The sequence below is a fragment of the Urocampus carinirostris genome, chromosome 16, assembly GCF_059441175.1.
Source record: "Urocampus carinirostris isolate Australia breed hairy pipefish chromosome 16, RoL_Ucar_1.0, whole genome shotgun sequence".
Classification (NCBI taxonomy): Eukaryota; Metazoa; Chordata; class Actinopteri; order Syngnathiformes; family Syngnathidae; genus Urocampus; species Urocampus carinirostris.
In genome coordinates, this window is record NC_142364.1 from 22,323,685 (window position 1) to 22,346,147 (window position 22,463).

General features: G+C 39.0%; 1 protein-coding gene across 1 annotated transcript in view; it reads left to right on the plus strand.

Moving 5' to 3' along the window:
* The window catches only part of eng (endoglin), a 72,863-nt gene extending 68,671 nt beyond the window's left edge, over positions 1 to 4,192 (plus strand). The window contains exon 13 of the mRNA XM_088319645.1: positions 824 to 4,192. Coding sequence (XP_088175771.1) covers positions 824 to 987 — 164 coding nt within the window. The 3' untranslated portion in view covers positions 988 to 4,192. The remainder of the gene's footprint in view (positions 1 to 823) is intronic.
* The last annotated feature ends 18,271 nt before the right edge of the window (positions 4,193 to 22,463 follow it).

The window sequence follows — 22,463 nt, forward strand, 5'->3', positions numbered from 1 at the left end:
ATCCTTGACGATTGTTGAATTTTAATGTCGTGTTTTCAAGGTTTCAAAAATGTTTGAATTTTGGGTGATGTGCTTGAAATTATTGTGCTGTTTCTCGGCAGTCGGAATCAATTTACCACGCATTAAATTATGAAACATAAAAGTAGTCTGCTCCGAAATGACCCCGGCATTTCTCCTCTGGTGGCTTCCCTTTGCCGTTGTATTTCTTCTTCCGTTGTGGAACAGCAGCTGTCATCAGTTTGTATGGCATTGTCCTATGACGCGTCATCGCCCCCTAAACAGGGCACTATGAAAGGTGTGTAAGTGCAGGGATTGCGTGTCGATCAGGAAATTCTGTGCCGTGCAAAAAAATAAGGTAGCGTTTCCCAGTGCTATTTGTAATGGAAAGAAATTCCTGCAACTGAAAATCTAGGTTACTTATTGCCATCATTTAACCCAACACCTATATGGAGAGATATTTGTCTAAAAAAAATATTTACACACCATATTTTTCAGATCCACAAATATATTTGCGATTTGCTCTAGAAAAGTATGTGTCTAAAGATGCACAAGGTTAGTATAGTGCCTATGTAAATTGCAGATATATTTGTGGAACTGCAAAATACATGATTCACACAGGATTTTTTTTTATTTTTTATTAATGGTACCAGGGAAATTGAAAAATTGCTTGAAAATTGCTTAAACAATGTTTAAAAAGTGCTTAAATTTGGCTATGAAAAAAGTGTTCAAACCCTGTTGACATGACAAAGAGTAGCTCGGTATAACTTTCCCCCAAAAAATTCAGCATACACTGACGGTAACAACGTGGTTTTGCCTTGCTCAGGTTACCCGAGTGGACTGGACATGGCCTCGTCCCTGTCTTCCGGCTGTCCCTGTTCTGGGGCCAAACAGCAGCCCGTCTCATCCAACCCTTCCGCCTCGGAGAACAGTAGCGCTAACGCTAGCATCGGAAGCACCCAGAGCACCCCCACCAGCAGCATGGCGTGAGATTTGGCTGATGGACCTCCACCACCGCCAGCGCAAATGCCATCTGCAATCGCCTGCCCCTTTAAAGTCAATTACGTTTTTTTAAGCCCCGTCCATTTAAAAAAAAAAAAAAAACTTTCAAACTCGTCATCTTTGACACACCAGCCCGGAATCGATGCAATAGCGCTGTCCGCATTGTCGGCGGCTCCTAAAGGATAGCATGTGACGCTCACCTCCGCTGTCGGTCTATTAAAGCGGCGCTTCCAGACAGGAAGTTTAAAGAGGGCAAGAGGAAAAGCAAAACAAATTGGCTCCCAGCAACAGGAAAAACAAGCCCTGTCCCCCCCTGAGAGCCAGCAGGAAATTCACCGGATTCCTCAGTCGATTGTGACGCTTGCGATCGCCGGCGCAATCAAAAGCCGGGACGACGGGAGACCAAACGAACGGCAGACGTGGAGAAAAGCTAGCTGGCTGCGTCCCAACGGTTAGCCAAGCCATGAAATCCCTATGTACGTCCACTTTTCCAATTCTCTATAGCAACCAAATTTTAAAAAGGTGCATGGTGAATCCAAAGTCCCTCATTAAAACTACTGTAACTGCATGCCAATTATTTTTCCATTTTAAATGCTTAGTGAGATGTGGGATTTAAGTGATACACAGAACATGTTTTACTGTGTCCAGAGTTAGCAAAATACTAGCCTAAATTCTTCTAATAGCACAATATGATTTGAAACTCATTGCTAGCGCATATCACCTTATTCCTCAGTCAATTGTGACGCTTGCCAAGAGAGCGGGGGAAGGAACGAATGGCGGACCTGAAGAAAAGCTAGCTAGCCGCGTCTGAACGGTTAGCCAAGCCATGAAAGCGCTATATATATATATCCACTTTTCCAAATGTCTATTGAAAATAGAAAAGAAGCTGTATGACACATCCTGAATCCGTTGCTAAAAAAAAATTTGATGGGATGGAAGTGATCCACAGAACATGTTTTCCTGAGTTGGCAAAATACTAGCCTAAATGCTTCTGATAGCTCGTTATGATTTGACGCATCACAGCTATTTGGCAGCAAACGGTTAGCAAACAGTCGTCAATTCTCTCTGTAAGACGTGCTTATGTATGCCATGTAACTCCATTTCTTTAGTTCCTGTCTTCATTATGTCCCCCAAAATAATCAACAAATGCTAACAGCTCCCACATTGGCATATGAAGCTAAAATCCAAATTAACGTGGCTACTAATTTAAAACACTACACTGAGTTATCTTAACTGACAACAAATCTAAAATTTAATGCTAACTGCTAATTGATAGCAAGGCAAGAGAGTTAAAACCAAAACACCATTCCAAAATGTTTAAGCAAAACGGCTCAAATGTGATGATACCCGCTAACAGTGCTAATTTCCGCGTATTGCAATATAAGTGCTAAAGGAAAAATACACTCAAAATGGTGTATTTTTACTATCTTAGCAGATTATTATTTTGGCTCACAAAAAGACGGACATTCAACAAAGTCTTGTTCTACTGGTTGCATCCAAACAGTTAGCTGAACATCTCCAATTGGATGCTAGCAGTTGTTAATTCACATGACTGGGAAACCGTTGACTTGCAATTATGTAAAAAATATTTTTTAGTAGCTGCTTTTAAATAATTAGCTAAACAAACTTATTGCAAACAGCGTATTCAAACATGAATGAGGAAGGTAAGACTGACATTAAAATTGTTAGAAAAATATTTAAAACTGTCTCATAGTTTTCTATATATATATATTTTTGTGAGATATGAGACCAAAAAGGGCGTGCAGGGCACGTGTGGCAGGGATGCTAATTTAGCACACACAAAAAAGCAGAAAACCTTAAATATATCCCCCCAAAAAACCATTTTTTTTAACCTCCACCACTCGCACTCTTTGTTATGTCTTTTCCTATCTGAAAAATCAAAACCACTATCAAAATATAGAACCAAGGAGGGTAGCAAACTGTTAGAATTTGTAGCATTAATCCCTTAGCTAAAAACATTGCCTCAAAGTCAGCTGCTGGACTGAAGCTGCTAACCAGATGCTGTAAATCTTTGTTTAAACCGTTTTCAATGTACTACAAAATGTATTATTGCAGCCAATGTCTAATATATATACTGTATACGGTTTTGTGTGTGTGTATATATATATATATATATATATATATATATATATATGATATCACTGCTTATTGCTGTTACACACAGGATTTTAAGGGTTTATATCCAAATAATACTCCTAAACAGTGGTTTCTGAATATTCTTTGAACGACTCACCTTTTGTAATCTGTAATCTACTCTATGGTTTCCATAGCAACACTGCATTTTGTCCATTTGAGGTTCATTTAATCAACGAAAAGCACAAATTTCTCTTTAGTGTAAACCAAAAAGTCTTCAAAAAGAGTATTTTGTTCGTTTTCTTTCGAGACAATCAAAATAAATTGTTTTTAGATATTTGTTCTAGGAATGAGGAATAGTATTTGTCTTATTTTGGAAAGGATGGGGGGTTTGAGAACTAGAAACGGTCATATTCTTTGTTTTTTTGGAGAGCACAAATGTTTGTCTGGGAAATTGATTCGATCATGTTAATTTTTCAGGGAAAAAACAAATCAAATTTTGGTCGTTTTTACAAAAACAATCACGTTTGCCCCCCCTTTCAAAGTACTTTTTATCGGACGGAGTTGAATGTTGAAACCCCTCCTCTTTTTCCAGGACTCCGCCCCCTTTTCTCTGTTTTGCGTTTCAGTCCATTTTGTGTGAACGATACCGAAAAAGGGCCAGTATAAATCAATATTCGTGCAATATGGGGGTTGGCTGGGGGGCGACACGCTCTCCGTTTATCTTAAAAGAAGCTGGTTTTTGAATTCCTACCTTCAAGTCTTTTCCAATCGTGCTGCTGGTGACATCAACATCATACCTTTTATCAATTTGTATCGCATAATTCATGTATCGTCACCATATTCCTCAGACTTTGTATTTAATGTGTGTATGTTATTGTTTAGTATTATTTTCACGCTTTTTAAGTATCGGGACCAAATCTCAAAGAAAGCACTGAGTGAATGCACAATGGCTTGTTTTTGTAAATTACATTTCTTTTTATTAGTGTATGCATTTGATGCAACTGAAAAGTGTATTTGTTGAGACTGTAGACTGTGTATTATGTAAAGAAATCCATTTTTTATGAAATTTACATGAATAAAGTGATTATGACTCCATGAAAAATGTCATCCTTTTATTCCAATCAGTGAAGTGTGAGAGGGTCTGTATTACTTTTTTCCATGCTTAACCCGAATTGCACAACCGTGATATTCAATAAAAGGGATGGGGTGTGTAATTTAGCGCCCCCAAGTGGTGAAAATATGTATATATCGATTTTAACAGTGCTGGCAAATACTATAAATCGTTCTTAGTTAGTTACGCCTCGCTCAATTGCAAAACCTTTCGTTTAAAGCAGGGGGGTGTCGAATTCATTTGAGCCCGGGGGCCACATAATAGGAAAAATACTCACAGGGGCCAGAATAATATATTCAAGAGGGAGAAAGGGAAAACAAGGAAGAGAACTACACAGGGAGAACAAAAGAGGGAAAGAACAAGACAGAAAGAGAAAAACAGACAGAGAAGGGGAGACGAGAAAAAGGACCAGAAAGACCGATTCACAGAACGATAAAGAAAAAATTTCATCGTAGGGGCATGTCCACTGAGAAAGAGATAAACTAAAAAGAAAAATACAGAAATCACAATGCATGATTTATTATTTTACATAATTGCTTTGTTTATTTAGACTTTAAGTTATGAAATGTAGCGAAATAATACCTACTTCTGGGTTGGCATTTTCTTTCATTTTTGTCTTCTTTCTGTCTTTTTCTCCCATTTCCTTTTTTTTTTTAAACTTTCTTTTCCCCATCTTTTATTTTTACTCTTGTTTTTCAGTTTTGACACTCTTTTTATGATTTCTTCCTCCCTATTTTATTAATTTCTTTATATAACGTATTTCCCCCCGCTTTTGTATTTCTTTGAGAAAGGCTAGGCAAAAATGTAAAGAAAAGGGGTGCTTTTTGATCACTTTCAGTCTCCGTAGTTTGTAGTCTTCCTTGGACTCATTTTTGTTTGCACCAATATAACACACTGTCCCTTTAAGAACAGTGGAACCTTTTTATCAGGGCTGTTTTTGTGGAAAACCTCATTTGGCCCAACCTCACCCGGATCCTAGGTACCAAAGACCCCAAGTCAATTGAGTTTAAGCCCCCTTTTCTTTGAAATAAGCAAAACCAACGTTATCCAATAAGCAGAGTTTCAAAATACAATGGCTTTTGTTCCAAGTGAGTACAAATGTGTTTTCTCTCTGCTGTTGACAAACTCTCATCGGAGTAAATAATTGGAGTTAAATGGAGAGAACTGGCGAGGATTTTGCCTTCCTGCCAGGCAACATCAACAAAGCTTGTTTTTATGAAGAGCAAGCGCCATTTTAGAAACACTCGGATGTTTGTGCCATGCAAACAATGTTCGATTGCAGAGAATAATACCATTTGTTTCATTTTGCTCATTGGCATCGCTCAGGGTCCGTGTGCGTGTGGTTGGTTAATGACCGAGAAACCGCCGCCGGAGGGCGCTGTTTATCAACTCCACTCAGTCCACGGAAATTACAGAAAAGAAAAGTATTTTTATTTAAAGGGACAGTTTGTATTATTTAGCGCCTACTTGTGGTAAAAAAAACACCATTTTTTTTAAGAAAATTATATTGATTTGAATCAGAAGCAAACATACATAAACTGTTATATACATGTGCATTTTTTTAGATACTCGTTGGGAGCTGACATATCTTGCTGTTAAGGGTTCCCCTTCCCCTAAAAAGAAAATAGTCATGTTTTTTCTTTTCCTTTTATTTATTTCTCTCTTTTAATTGCCTTGTTTAAAATCTTTCGTCTGTTTTATTTGATTTTTCTTTTTTTTTAATTTTCTTTTTTGTATTTCTCATCTTTCTTTTACTCCCTTTACCTTTATCTTTCCTTTTTTCTTATTGTTTTCTTTGAATTTTATATTTGTTTCTTTTTTCTGTTTTTCAGATGTTCTTAATTTTTTTTCTTTCATTTGACATTGTTTTCTTAGTTCTTTTCTCCTTTTTTACTCCTCATCTCCTTACTTCTTTTTCTTCTTCCTCATTTAATTTCCGTTTTTTTTTCAGTTTTTTTCATTTTATATATTTTTTCCGCTTTTTTTTCCCTCCTTTATTATTGTTATTATTATTATTATTGAAAAGAAAACATTTCATTTCACTTGTTCTCTTTCATTCACCAAACGCTGGGCCCAAAAAAGAAAGAAGGAACAACAGTGCATTTTGGTCACTTTGAGTCTCCGTAGTTTGTATTTTCCTCATGCTTTTTAAAACTCAGTTTTGCTTTCACTAAACAAAACACCTAGTGGCATTTAGTGGTCATATATTACACACTCTCCCTTTAATGTCTTTTTCCGATACCAACTTTGCCCATGACAAATATCGAATAATTTGACAAATGAAGAATTTCCCCAAATATTGCACTTTGTCATTTATTTCTATTACAATTTGATATAAATATTACAGGACCATTTATTGATTGAAAATCCTCAGAGCGATATCCTTTTGTGTATTTGAACACCCTGCTTTTTTGCTATTTCTCCCACTTAGAAATCATGGAGGGGTCTGAAATTTTCATTGTAGGTGCATGTCCACTGTGAGAGAGATAAATAAAAAGAAAAATCCAGACACCAAAATGCATGATTTTTTAAAGATTTATTTGTGTGATACAGCTGCAAATAAGTATTTGAATACCTGAGAAGGGAGGTAATCCCCTTTTCAGGGTGACCAGGTTGTAATGTATGTTGGGGATCAAACCCAATCAAATCCCGTCCTCTAGACCACTGGAGATATGACGAAAAACGAAGAGGCATTCGGTTTTATTATTATTGTCAAACGTTTCCTGTAGTCTTTCACCAGGTTTACACACACTGCTGGAGGGATCTTTGCCCACTCCTCCACACAGATCTTCTCTAGATCAATCAAGTTTCTGAGCTCTCACTGAGAAGCACGGAGTTTGAGCTCCCTCCAAAAATTTTTGATTGGGTTCAGGTCTGGAGACTGGCTGGGCCACGCTAGAACTTTGATATGCTTCTTACGGAGCCACTCCTTGGTGTGCTTTGGGTCATTGTCGTGATGGGAGACCCAGCCACAAACATCTTCAATGCTCTGATTGAGGTAAGGAGGTTGTTCCCCAAAATCTCACAATACATCCCCCAGTCATCCTCTCTTTAATGCATTGCACTTCTCCTGTTCCATGTGCAGAAAAACACCTCAAAAGCAAATGGTCTTAGGCAAACTTAAGACAGGCCTTAACTTTTGTTGGTTTAAGCAGAAGAACCTCTCTTTTTTTGCCACTTTGAGTTTTCATTTATGTTACAATCAAACAAACACATACATTTTCCTTTTCTCTTTGTATTTGCGACCATCTACTTTAGCTGGGCCTTAATTGCCTCCTTGCTGTTATTTTTTTCCTTCTTTTTTTTTGCATTTAATCTTGACTACATTTCCAGTTTTTATTTTGTTTAAGGGCATTTTATTAAATTTTGTTGTTGAGCACAGAATTTAAGGTAAACGCGTGCTGAATTTCTTATTTGTAAAATTACTTTTGCAATAAACAGTGCCTTAAAATGGAGGAGATCTTTGAATGATTTTAACTTCAGGGACAAAATGGATATGGAGTGTCTCGTTTGCAAGCTCTCAAGAATACACAAGAAATATGACAGTTTCGCCACTTCCACCGGTTGGTGTGCATGTTTTCTTGTATTCATTTTATGATGTAGCTATTTTATAGCAGTTTTATGGTTTCGGCTTCAATGCAACTATATCCGGTAATTTGCAGAGGTAGGTAGTGGTGAGTTACATTTACTCTGTTATATTTACTTAAGTACATTCAAAGGATATTTTGTACTTTTAGGAGTATTTTTAAATCACTATACTTTTTATTTTTATTTGAGTAGCTTTGTGAAGAATAAACTGCACTTTTGTTACACTCGGCTACCTTGAACCCGTTACTTAAACCCCCTCCACGTATGTATGCTTCTGACTTACTCTGCTATGGCACATTTTTTTATTTTAGAGACCTCGAGTCTTTTATCTAGATTTGACCAGTGACTCAAACACTTGGTAGCGGGTTTAGGAACATTTTTGTTTCTACTGTACTGTATGCGCCGTGTATATAGCTGTAGTTCCTCATACGTATATATGTGTATATATATGGGTTACAGAATTACTTTTCTGATGATGTAACTAATAACCAGGGCTGGGTAGGGTTACTTTAACTTGATTACTTTCAATTACTTTTGGATTACTCCAATACCAAATATGCTAATAAAAGACAAAAGAAACTAAATATGAATACAATTTTGACTCACAACACGTGGTAAGCTTTCTCTCCTGGCTTTGATCTCTTTGATCCCGGCAAAACTAACATAAAATGCGACAAAAACAAAATGAAAATAAATCCAAACAGCTTGCCAACATCATTTTTGCCGTTCCATGTATTCCGCTACTCCCCAAGCCTGCACAAAATTTTGTAATTTTATTCATATTTAGTTTATTTTGTCTTTTATTAGCATATTTTGTATTGGAGTAATCCAAAAGTAATTGAACGTAATCAAGTTAAAGTAACCCTACCCAACCCTGCTAATAACTGTAACTAATGACCGTTTTTCAGCAACCCGCCCAACACTGGTTCTAATTAGCATCGGGGAAAAAAAGCTAAAGCAAATCCCGATATTTGCAGAAACAGTCACACATTTTAGTTTCATCTTTTAGTTCGGGTGAGTCGAAAAGCGTCGTTATCGTCTCTGCCTTTGTAATCGGCCACTTGGCCGCTAGTTTATTTATCTGCCCGAGCCAGCTCTCTCAATCCGCCGTGACCAATCTACCTCTACCAGCCGTAAAGACTCCAAAGCCCACCCGGTGCCCCCTCCCACAACCCCCCGCCCCCCACACATCCTATCATTCATTTTCATTAAGCCGACCGCAGCTAAATAGCGGCAGCTTTGTTTACAAGGCGACCTCGGCATTCTGCACACGAAGCCGCCTTTGACTTTGCTGCCAGTGGCTGCTTTATCTCCAAACGCACTTACTGCTTTCTTCATTTAGTGTGTGCGTGTTTGTATCCACAATTTATTTTCATATCTGCCTTTGCACAGGACGAGAAAACGTATCAGGAGCATTGACTTGAAAAACGTTGCACGGCTCCGACTCCGTGGACGAACGAAGGCGAAGGGGCGACAGAAACCGAGATGAGTCCGATTGGAGCAGGCGACTTTCGTTACATGGGGTGAACATATCGACCTAAAAATTCCTTCCCCGAAATGGACTGTTAAACCTTGCTGTATCGGAGTTTATCCATCCATCCATTATCTGCACGCTTATCTTCAGCAGGGTCGCGGGGGTGCTGGAGCCCATCCCAGCTGTCCTCGGGCAGTGGGCAGTGGGCAGGGGACACCCTGAACTGGTTGCCAGCCAGTTGCAGGACACACAGAGACAGACAACTCCCTCGATCATTCACACCTAGGGACAATTTGGATGTTTCCATGTTTTTGGAATATGCAAGGAAACCGCAGTGACGGGAAGAAACCCACGCATGCACGGGGAGAACATGCAAACCCCGCACAGTAAGGCTGGTAGCTAGGTTTGAACCCGTGACCTCAGAACTGTGCCGCGCATGCGCTAACCACTACTCTGCTGTGCTGCCCTGTATCGAGGTTTAATTCCTCGCAATTTTGCGACTACGGGGATTTTCATTTAGCATAACGGCCACAAGATGGCGACAAAACAATCTCATTTGAGAAAGTATTGTTCTGAAATCGTCTCTGCCCCTTAATGCAATAGAGTACAGCAGCAATTCTTGATTAATCACAATTTGTCAATTGGGGTCGGGTTGGATCCCTTAACCACACGTAGGGGCATCATTTCCTGTGGTGTGTCTAGGGCAGGTGCAGCTTGGTGGCGCCCATCGCTCTCCAGGGCAGCAAACGTTTCCAATACAGATGTTATTTGGAAGGGGTAAAACATTTTATAAAGTACAGTACTTTTACTTAAACAAATTCTTGAGCCTCTAAATTGGGTTGTTCTTTGGTTCCAAGTTATAATAGAGTACTTAATAAATGAATAGTAAAAAGGTAAAAGTAAGAAAGAAAGAAAGAAACAAACAAACAAACAAACAAACAAACACATCCATTAGAAAATAAATAAACAAAACTTTGTTCTTCAAGGGTCTTGACTGTTGCGGGACCTTTTTGGAAGGCAACCTCTACAAAAAACAAGAGATAACTGTATTTTCAAATATTATTTAAAAACATATCAAATATATGCACCGGATTTTCCGCACTGTAAGGCGCACCGGGTTATAAGGCATACCGTCCTAAAACGGTCTTTTGTGATATTTTTTTCATAATTAAGTCGCAAAGGATTAAACTACAATAAGAGCTAAGGGTGCAGAAAAAAGTGAAAAACATAGTACATTTTTACATTTATTGATCATTCAGAATATTTCCCCTATCACAAATGCATACCATTGGCTGGAAAGTCAAGTCAATTTGTGTTTATTTGTATAGCTCTTAATCAAAGAGCTGCAGAGACCAAAGACTATTGACAACCATGGACTATTATTACACCATCCCCTGATCTAAACCTACATGAGGGCAAGGAAAAACTCAAAATCCTCAACATGAGGAAAATGAAGAAACACAGTATAGTATAATATAGTATAGTATAGACCCTGCCCTACTTAAGAACGAGATGGGTTCCGGACGATTATTCATATTTGTCCTTAAGTTGCTTCAATCCTATATTATGTATGTTTAAGGTTTATATAAGTATGTTTTAGGCTTGTATAAGTAACCTGTATTGTCTTGTATTAAAAATAAACATTTCATAAAATAATATGCTCTATAAAGATAAATAAAGTTGAGTTTTACTTACTTTCGGAAGATAAGCTTCAAGAGGTCCTCCTACGTGGTAAAAATTGCTGAAAAAAAGTGTTCTGCTCTCCTTCTCAACCGCATCAATCTTTCTTATTCCACTTGGGTTTCAAAATAAAAGGCTTATAACTTTTGCACAGGGGTCAGCAACTCAAAAATGTAAACGAGCCATAGCGGACCAAAGAAAACCCCGGAGTATGTCTGGCGATGCAAGAAGTTAAAGGCCCAATGAAAACCTATTTTAGATTAAAGAGAGGTCATTCAATAATTGATACTTATTCATAAAGGCCATCACACAAAAAAATACAAAAACATATCCATCCCCCATATTTTTCCCGTTTTTTAAAATATCTGAAAACAGCTCTAGGAAGCCAACAGGACTGCGCTACAGAGCCTGAGGTTGCTGACACCCTGTCTATCAGCTGGCATCCAATACTCTCTATGCCGCAATCTGGGTTTGACTCCTGTTGCATTCAATGTTACGCAATTGTATATAGAAATGCTACATATATGCAGTCCGTTAACCATTGATAGATCTAGACTCGATAGCTAGCTCAATATTGATTCTTTAACACTTGGAATCGCCAAATAATACACTGGCCCTTAAGACCGGATATGACAGATCACCATGACTTGCCTTTGATAAACATCCAAGTCCCAAGTGGCCTGGTGGTTAGGATTCCCTGCTCTTACCATTAGTATCTGGTTCGATTCCCGTTGTGGTCAGTGATCAAATTTAATGGCCGATCAATACTTGCACAAATAGGGTAACCCATTTCCAATTTTGTCCACATGTTAAAAATTCTGGCCAATTCTGTGTTTTCGGGTGCCATTTTTAGCCTAGAAAATAGGGATTTTTTAAAATGACAAAGAGAATTTTTTTCACCTAAGGACAAACCGAAAGAAGTTCCTGTGTTTGGCCAATATTGACTTTGTGTCAGATGACCCACTTGGCCTTTTATTTTTGGAGGGAATGGCCTGTCACGCTGTGAAAGGAGATGGACATAGGAGTGGTGGGGGGGCTGGAGGTGGCAGGATTCCTCTGAGGGAAGATGGCCGGTGAAAGGTCACGGTGAATAAAAGCCTTTTAATCCCGCTACCTTGCTTCCTGAACCTGGGGAATATCAAAGTCGTCCAATCTCTAAGGGGACTGAGGAGGGGGTGGGTTGCGGAGGAGAGGATGAAGCTTCTGTCCGTTAGCCTAAACAGGCAAAAAGGTTTGTGTTTGCTCTCTGTTGCTCCCATTTTATTGTCCGGAGAAGAGATGAAACCTCGTAGCAAGCGGGTTTAAGGCTTAGTGATGTTTACTGGGAAGCAATCATTAAAAGAAAAAAAAAAATACAGTGTAACCTCTACTTACAAATTTAATCCGTTCAGGGAGTAGCTATGTAACTTCGTAAGTAGAGGCGCATTTTGCATGTAAATGCTCTAAACCGTTTCATGCTCCATAAAAGTACAGTATGATATTTATTTTCATTAATAATAAAAGAGCATAAAAACATGAAACAAATACAAGTTTAAATTAAATAAGAACAAAGATAATTATTAAAAAAAAATGCTTACCTTTTTGACTCGGGTTTCTTGAAAAACGGATCCAATGATGTGTGCTTTTGCCGGCTTGATTTTGGTACATTGAAAAACTATTCATCCACTAAATCCGACTCTAAGGAGTCAGAAGAGCTAAAAAAAAGTTCTCACTAGGGGGTGCCCTGTGGATTATTATCGGGTTCAGCAAGCAACTGAGGCGGCATTGGGAGAAAAGGCAAAAATATAGAAATAGCGAGGTCCTGGTCCCCATTAACTGGGATAACTGAGGGATTACTGTAGTTTAACAACTGTAGAAAAGATCCGTAAGGGTATAGTTTTGATCAGGGGTCAGCAACCTTTTCGGTGTGGAGCGCTACTTTCAAATTTCCTTGTAATAAGAGTGCCACACCAAGATCAATGACTCACACAACATTTTTATATCCGAAAGAGCTGGAATTTTACACCAGTCCGAATATACAACATGGATATACATTGAAATAGTATAACTGACCAATTTCTCTTCCACTATTCTTGTTCATCAGTAAACTAAAAAATTAATGTGAGCAACATGTGGAGAGGCCTGTAGACATCCATGACTTCAACTTTTTACCACAAGAATCAACCGTAATCAAACATTTTTCATCAACAATGAACTACAATCAAAAACAATTGATATAGACAACTACCATACCATTCATCAATGCAATCTTATTGCAGAAAATATCAAAACTTGAAATAACAGCAACAAGGCAGAAGGCTACTTGAAAATAAGTGCAACAGAAATAACAGCTGATTTGGTCGCAGATATAAATGTTTTTCTGTGCTTTGCTATGCAGTGAACAATGTGATAACTTGATTCAGTGGTGGTGTTTTTAGCAGTGACAAAGGTTTTTAGGGTTGGTGTTTGTTGGGCTACCTGGACACAGCACGTTTTAATTTCTCCGCCTTGTCAGACTCATCCTCTAATTTGTGTTCATGTTTCGTCTCGTAATGACGTTTAGCACTTGATATGCGAGGCACAACGCTATCGAGGCATAATGCACAAATAGCACAGTCATTTTTGTGCAACCCCTCAGTCGTCAGTCAAAAAACAAGATTATTTCGCTTCATTCATTTATCGAGCGCCGGTGTTTCTGTGGCTGGGTGAAAACACGGATTTCTCCTCTTCTGCTAGTCGCTGTGCAGACACACACTCGCACACGGAGCAGAAGAGGAGGGGCGCAGCCGTAAAGCCTCTAAACAACACGGCGCGCAACTGAAAATGTCTAAATTTCAGGAAAAAATGCGCATTTTTAAAAACTAATCATTATTTTGCCGTGCGCCTGCGTGCCACTGGTTAACCCTTTGCTGCCACTGCTGGCACGCGTGTCATAGGTTTCTGACCCCTAGTTTAGATTCATGTTATAGTTAATTTGTCTATGACATCAGAGTTGGCACCAGCCTGCAGAAAAGGATAGAACACATCTCAGTTGAGCTCTAGTCGATATCTCAAGAGCAAAATCCGACACATCACCCTAACTCTGTATTCCTAGGACACAACGTATACAAAAGTCTGCCGGATGTGTTATCTTGACATCATCTTGGACAGTTTCACCTTCTCGCTGACCTTTTCCCGCACAGGAACTCTTTCCGGAGGCACTTCTCAAAACCAATAGATTCCTTTGTTCTACCCGAGCTGACTAGGTAACTAACAGGATTTTTTTTCTCTCCTGCAAAAAAATAGAATCAATGAATACAAATAAAAATACACCAGGAGAGAGTTAGTCTGAGAAGTGTGAGTGGCAAATTCCAAATTAAACGCTGAAGATGACCGGATTGTGTTTTGAAAGCCAAATCACTTTGAAGCTTGTCTGCGAGGAGCCAGTTGGACAATGAAATGATCTGCATTATATATATATATATATATATATATATATATATATATAGCGCTTTTCAAGTCAATGACTTCCTGAAGCGCTTTACAATGTGCTCCACATTTCCCAATAGCGGCCTTGTATTGCAGCCATGTAAGACGCTAACCTGCTTATTGGAGGTATTAGGGGTTCAGTGTCTTACCCAAGGACACTTCGACATGTAACACTGACGAGCCGGGATTCGAACTGGGATCTCTTGATCCCAAGACGAGCGGTCTACCTCCTGAGCTACTGCCGCCCCACAACGAGGATGATCCTGCTGTACTGTAAATCAAAGATGGCAGCCGCTTTCGCGACATCGAGGGCTTGAATCGGTGTTCTGGCAGCTGTTTTGCTCTTTTTTTTCAGTAGAAGTACACTTCATCTTACGCCGAGCTTATTTTTTGAAGGATTCATAAATACGTGCCAGCTGTTGGTGTCTGGATGAACAATGTGAATTGACTAACAAACGAGCAATGAATATGTATATATAATATGGGGTCACCTAGACAATTTTGTGTTCTCCATGAAAAAGTCCTATTTTTATTTAACAATGAGTTTTATAGAAATAAGTTCTCTACTGTCTGTGTTCTTTTGCGCATATTAATTTTTTCTTTTTGTTGGCCAGTGGCAGATATGGCTTTTCCTTTGACACACTGCCTTGAAGGCCAGCATCTCGGAGTCGCCTCTTCAATGTAGATCAGGGGTAGGGAACTTATGGCACGGGAGCCATATATGGCTCTTTTCATGAGCACGTATGGGTTCAAAATAAAATGTAACTATTGCACATCTCTCTGTGGCGTCCCAAAGTTAAGTGATTTAGTCCTGATTTTGGTCCATATAAAGCCGAAGCAACTTAATGCAAAAGTTTGAAATTAAAAAAAATTAAACTGATAAATAAAAACGCTGGCAAACGACTTTGATTGGGTGAGCAGTACAGGTGGGCGGATCCCTGCACACAGCGCAAGGCACTTCCTTTTTTCTCTCGCTCAGTGCAGTCTACACCGAAAGTGAATATGACGATATGCTTATCGTTTGCAGTAATTTGTGACATTTTGGAAAAGAACTTTGCTTGCACATTGTTTTGAAACCATTATTAAGGACAAATTTCATATCAAAAAATTGTCCCAACACTCTTAACTAAAGGTGGAAGACAAATTGTAAATGGCATATTTACATAGATTTGGGACACAGGATTCGGCATTATTATCATTTCATACATTTGATTAAATCATCAAATGACACACAGTGAAATAAAATGTGCTGAAGAATTAGCTTTTGTCGAGAGAGCGTGTTTGGCAGTTTTTTCAATTTTGTCTGAAAATATATGTTGCGGCTCTCTCAATTTCTTTTTAAAACATTTTTTGCTTTTATGGCTCTTTGGGTCAAAAAGGTTCCTGACTCTGCTGTAGATTTTGACACTGGTGTTTTCCCGGTACTATTTAACTAAGCTGTTGATTGAGGAACTGCAAATGATATACTGTGATATGTTTGTCCTCTTGCTTGGTTGTCTGAAGGGAGTAGTACATACCATTATAGGAGATCTTCAGTTTTGTGAAAATTTCTCGCATGAAATAGCCTTTATTTCTTAGAACACAAATCGACTGTTTCACGCGGAAGTTCTCTTTTTTCAGGCCATTTTTAAAGTTGAATCACACCCTCAAATGTGATGCTCCAGATACACGACTGGCTCAAAGGAAGGTCATGTAAGAAACTCTAATATGTTTGTCCTCTTGCTTGGTTGTATGAAGGGAGTAGTACCATTGTAGGAGATCTTCAGTTTCTTGGCAATTTTTCGCATGGAATAGCCTTCATTCATTAGAACACTAATTGACTCTCAAGTTTCATGCAGAAGAGCTCGTTTTCAGGCCATTTTTAAAGTTGAATCACACCCTCAAATATGATGCTCCAGATACACGACTAGCTCGACGGAAGGTCATTTTTAAAGTTTTTACACCCAGTTCAAATGTTTTCAGCTGTGTGAATCATCCATTACCCTTCTGATACCACTAGCAAACACAATGTCAATATCTAGAGCACCATTGCTCATCAGGGGGCGCTAGAGAATCACCACACCTGCACTGTTATCTACACCCGCTGCTCATCAGGGGCTTTGTATAAATGGACTCCGCTTATTTGTCAGATTGTTGTGCTTCAAGCCATTCCTGTCTGCCAAAGTTCCCTAACTCTTTGTCACCTGTGCTGTGCTCCTGAAAGACTGCCATCATTCCTTCAGCTGTGAGTTGTCAGGACTGTGCTTTGATTTTGACATTTTTCTTCCTCTCTGTGTGGAGCACTTTTTGTTTACATTCCTTTTTTCCCCCAAATAAAAGAGCCAACACTGTTCATGTGTCCGGTTTGGTTTTAACTGCCAAACCTAACACAAAATACACTAATACAACACTGAAGTACTGGTTTCTGAAAATCCGCTTTTCTGCACCTATGGAGATATTGCATTAAAAACCAGACTTTTGCAGCCAAAGAGTTTTGATTATATACGGTACCTTAACCCCTTAACGTTCCGACGGCCCACCGGTGTGCTGCTGGACTTTTGTCCACCTTTTGTCACCAGCCACTGAAATACGTCATGCCACATATGCTTGATCAGTCTGAAACAAGATCAAAGCGGCGCCGCCGCGAGCGGCAGCCTTTCCAGCGGCTCCCTGTTATCTCGCATCATGCTTGTTTTAAGTGTCTGCTTCTATCTTCAGTGTTTTTCGTCCCGTTTTACAACTACACTTTGGATTACTTTCTATCCTATGGACATGGGTTTTAACGCACAAAAATACGTTCAATCGAGAAATCAACTCCTTGCCCTTAAGAATTCTCGTGCCGGCGTGGATGGAGAGCCAGAGCTAGCTAAGCGGCTAGCGGCGTTATAAGTCTTTGGTTCCGTCCGTAATCATGGTAAATGTGAACTCTCTACCAAATAAGACCGACGAACTGGCTGCGCTGGTGAAAAACATCAAAGCGTACAGGGAGTGCAGTTTGCTGTGTTTTACGGAAACGCGGCTCACGTCTAGCATCCCGGACGCTAACGTGGAGCCACCCGAAGCTACCCAGACCGGAGCTATCCGGAGCTAACCGGCTTCAGAGCTGTTAGACAGAGACACAAAAGCCTGCGGGAAGCGGAGAGGAGGTGGTCTCCCTAACACGAGGTGGTGTATCCCTGGGCACAAAGATTTCCATCTGCCGCAGGGACGTCGAACTTTTGGACTAGCGTGTGACGTCAGCCACTCCGCTGTGGCTAAACTACAACAAAGCACCCCGAAGGCATCCTGTTAATCTGTTAATAAACACTAAAGGAGACTGCTGGAAGTGTGAATTTCCCTACGGGGATGAATAAAGTATCTATCTATCTATCTATCTATCTATCTATCTATCTATCTATCTATCTATCTATCTATCTATCTATCTATCTATCTATCTATCTTTTTATCTATCTATCTATCTATCTATCTATCTATCTATCTATCTATCTATCTATCTATCTATCTATCTATCTATCTATCTATCTATCTATCTATCTATCTATCTATCTATCTATCTATCTATCTATCTATCTATCTATCTATCTATCTATCTATCTATCTATCTATCTATCAAGATACCTGAAAACTATGATGCCGGAGTACCTCGCCATTACGGCCCTGGGTCCTCTCTCTCTCCCTCTCTCTCTCTCTCTCTCTCTCTCTCTCTCTCTCTCTCTCTCTCTCTCTCTCTCTCTCTCTCTCTCTCTCTCTCTCTCTCTCTCTCTCTCTCTCTCTCTCTCTCTGTCTCTGTCTCTCTCTCTGTCTCTCTCTCTCTCTCTCTCTCTCTCTCTCTCTCTCTCTCTCTCTCTCTCTCTCTCTCTCTCTCTCTCTCTCTCTCTCTCTCTCTCTATCTATCAAGATACCTGAAATCTATAATGCTGAAGTACCTCACCATTATGGCCCTGGGTCGTCTTAAACTTCCTTTAATATGCACGAAAATTGAATCGTTTCATCAAGGACAATCCATAGAATCCAACTGTGTAAAATATTTATTACAAAATACTCGATAATGCTGACAGATGAATAGGTATCCGCCCAAAACATTTCTGCTCCGCTGGACGTTGCATTTTGTAATCCGTTGGTTTCACCACATTATTTCCGTTTACAAATATACAGACTCATAAAATCATTTCCAATAGGGTAGTTAGCGCTCCTCTCTTGATCAACACCTTGAGGGGTTTGTTCATGCTAGTTTTATTCATGTACAAAGCACAAAGTTACATTAAACCTGCGTCATCCTCGACACATATATTCCACCTGTCTCACCCTTACCTTTACTGATCGGGCCACCGTAAGAAAAAAATGCATGACAGACGCTGCTCTACTTACGAACGAGGTTCCAGATGATCGCTCGTAAGTTGAATTTGTTCGTTAGTTGTTTCAGTGCTATTTTTTGTATGTTTAAGGTTTATATAAGTGTCAGACCCAGAACAGACGGTAGACCCACACGTGAAACATTTCACACCAAGCGGAGAAGTCCGGCGCGGCAAAACAATCGCGAGCGATTTGGCGATTGCTGGGCAGGAGAAGCAGAAAGCCCACGAGATCGGAGGGTGGTCGGAGGACGGAAACGAGTGGAGCACCCGGGACGGGAGATCAGAGCGTGGTCTTTGGCCAGAAACAAGTCGGGCTGACGGGACGGGAGATCGGAGCGTGGTTGGTGGGCAGAAACAAGTCGGGCAGCCGAGACGGGAGATCGGAGCGTGGTCAGAAGAAGGAAAAAGTCAGGTAGCCAGAGACAATATCCATATTGAATGGATGCCCGAAATATTAAACAATAATAACGTCAAAGTTCTTAGCACGCTAGCAATACAGTACACGTTGTTATGTTTACACACAAAGCTGAATTTCTTCTTCGGTGTGGATGCTGGTTGAGCTTTAAGAGTGCCACGTGGTGGAAAGAAGCACTACAGTACTGTCCTAAATTGGGAAAAAGGTGCACACGCTACAAAATCCAACTCACAGCAATGTCTGGATATTTTTCGGCATCACAAAAAAATGTTCGTATCTACCGTTTTAAGTAAGCCGAATGGTCGTAAGTAGGGGAGCGTCTGTAATCAGCCACATCCTTGCGTTAGCCGCAGGGTTGAAAGCTTGGGAACAAAGTCATGGTGTAAAGTCCGAATTTTACGCTAAATACATACTTTTGGGGCCAAAACCTAGAATGATTGACATAGTTACACTTTTACAATTAGATAAATTAAATTATCCTCGCACATAGCTTATCTCCAACCAATCGATTTCGGGAAAGCACCGATAGAATTTCACGTACGTGTTTACAAATTAAAACTGCTGAACTATAGATAGTTAGCTCTGTGTTATTTGGATGCAAAATGAGCCAAAGTCCAGTTCAGAAATAGGATTCTCTTTATTGTCATTGATGACATAGTACACATTATTTACGAGATTAGACGTGGCACCCCAGATGTAATTTATACTTTTGAGAAAAACAAGATAAAACCAAATTAAGTCCACATATAAGCCATAAATGCACATTTTGTATATACAGTATAAGCAAGTTATATATTTTTTCTCAGTCTTGTTTAGGCTTGTGATGGATCTGGGGAGAAAACTGTTCTTGAGCCTGTAAGTCCTTGTTTTAAGGGAATTGTAGCATCAACGAGGTGGTGCCTTGGGTGAGAAGAGTTCTTAATAAAGCTCCGGCGTGGTATCGCAAACAATGTCTTCAAGGCTGGGCAGAGGGTAGCTCATGATTTTCTGGGGCATTTTTTTTCTCTGGGATTTTTCTCTCCACTGCAATGGTTCCAGAATAAAATTGTTTTTCCAAAACTTATTTTTTTCCAATTTTATATTTTTTTCTTGCACTTTGAAGGATTTTCACATTAGTCACGTCAAGTCATGTTTATTTCTGACATCTTTAATCACAAGGAATGTCAAAGCTGCACAGACCAAGGATTATTGCAAACAACAGACTATTATGACACCATCCCCTGATCTAAAACCAACATGAGGTTAAGGAAAAACTCGAAAACCTCAACATAAGGAAAATGAAGAAACCTTGATAAGGGACCGCACTTGAGGTTATCCCCATTAAAATAACAGTTAAGGACAAATTCCTTGTATGCCTGATTTTGTAAGGGAGGTAAGAATATTTTCTTTTAATTCATGCAAATTTTTATGCTCACATATCTTCATATTTAATTTTTTTGCAGGCTGACGCATACTTGATATGGGCACGATAGGCCTTAAGCAGTGCAGAGGATGACAAACCAGAGCAACGTACTTAAAAAGATATTTGCCCTTTACTTTTAATTAACATACCCTCACCCCTCTTGATAAAAAAATGTAACTTTCCTTTTTGAAAAGGTTAGGTATGTGAGAAAATGTTGAGTGGTAGAGAGAAGATTCAGAGAAGTTTTTAATTCTGTATATTTCTTGGTTAGAATGTTTCTTTGTATTAAGATAATAATCTTAAAAAATGTCTTCTCTATCTTTCACATCTATTTTTCACAATTAAAGCTTGGCTCATTTGTTGGCTTATACATTGCTTATTCTGTGTTGTTGCTGCAGTACATTCTTTGGCCACTTGGAGGGGAAGTGTGGTGCGAGCATGTTGACAAAACTACTAGCAGCTTGGTGCACCAAAGAAGCTAAAAAAACCCCAAAATTTGGCAATTGGGGGGGCAAAAATGTGTGTAAAAAAAGAAAAAATAGAAACCAAGGCCCTTTTTTATAGCTTTTAAGTGTCTCATTTGCTGTTGACTCTTAATGGCAGTGTGGCACAAGAATGTTACACCCGGTGGCTCGGTGCACCAAAAAAGTGGTAACAAAAGTTGTTTATGGAGGGGAAAAAAACATAAAAAAAAATAGAAGAGCATGGCCGATTCGTTAGCTTAAAGGAGCTCGTTTGCTGCTGTGGCTTTGGTGCCACCTTGGTGCAAACATGTTGATAACACACCAGGTGGCTTGGTGCATCCAAGGAGAAGAAAACCTGGCTACGGAGGAACAAAAATGACAGAAAAAATACTACAAATATGTATATATATATATATATACATATGCCGCGACCACGTACACACATATATATATATATATATATATATATATATATATATATATATATATATATATATATATATATATATATATATATATATATATATATATATATATATATATGTGTGTATATAAATGTGAATTTCCCTTTTGGGGATGAATAAAGTATCTATCTATCTATATATCTATATATCTATATATATATATATATATATATATATATATATATATATATATATATATATATATATATATATATATATATATATATATATATATATATATATATATATATATATATATATATATATGGCTCCCTGTTAGCTTAAGATGTGATGTTAAGGTTATGGACTTGCTCCCTCATATCTTTCAGATTTATTTTCACCTATGTTCCGGTCCGGAGCCTTCGTTCTGAAAGCGCTGGTCTGAAAGCGCTGGCCTACTAGTGATTCCAAGAGCCAAGAAGATTTCCGCAGGTTCGAGGGCGTTCTCCATCCGGGCACTGGAACTGTGGAATGCTCTTCCCCCTAAGCCCGATCTGCAACCTCCGTAGAAATGTTTAAATCTAAGCTTAAAACACACTTCTACTCTATAGCATATAAATAACCAATGTTTTTTTGTTGTTGACAAAATCTGTGTATTATTTGTTATTGCAACATCCATTGCAGCCTGGTCATCCTGGAAGGGGGATTACCACATGTGCGGTCTCTTCTCAAGGTTTCTTCATTTTCCTTAAGTTGAGGTTTTTGAGTTTTTCCTTGCCCTCATGTAGGTTTTAGACCAGGGGATGGTGTAATAATAGTCTGTAATAATAGTCCTTGGTTTGCAATAACCTGTGCAGCTCTTTGAGACTTTGTGATTAAGGGCTATACAAATAAAAATGACTTGACTTGACATGTATTTTTATTAATAAATAGGTACGACTAAATACAGACTTTTAAAAAGAGAATTAAAAATAAAAATGAATGTGGGAATAATTCGTACAATTCAAATTTAAAAAAGTACTACTGGGTTGAGTGGTAGAGGTGGGCA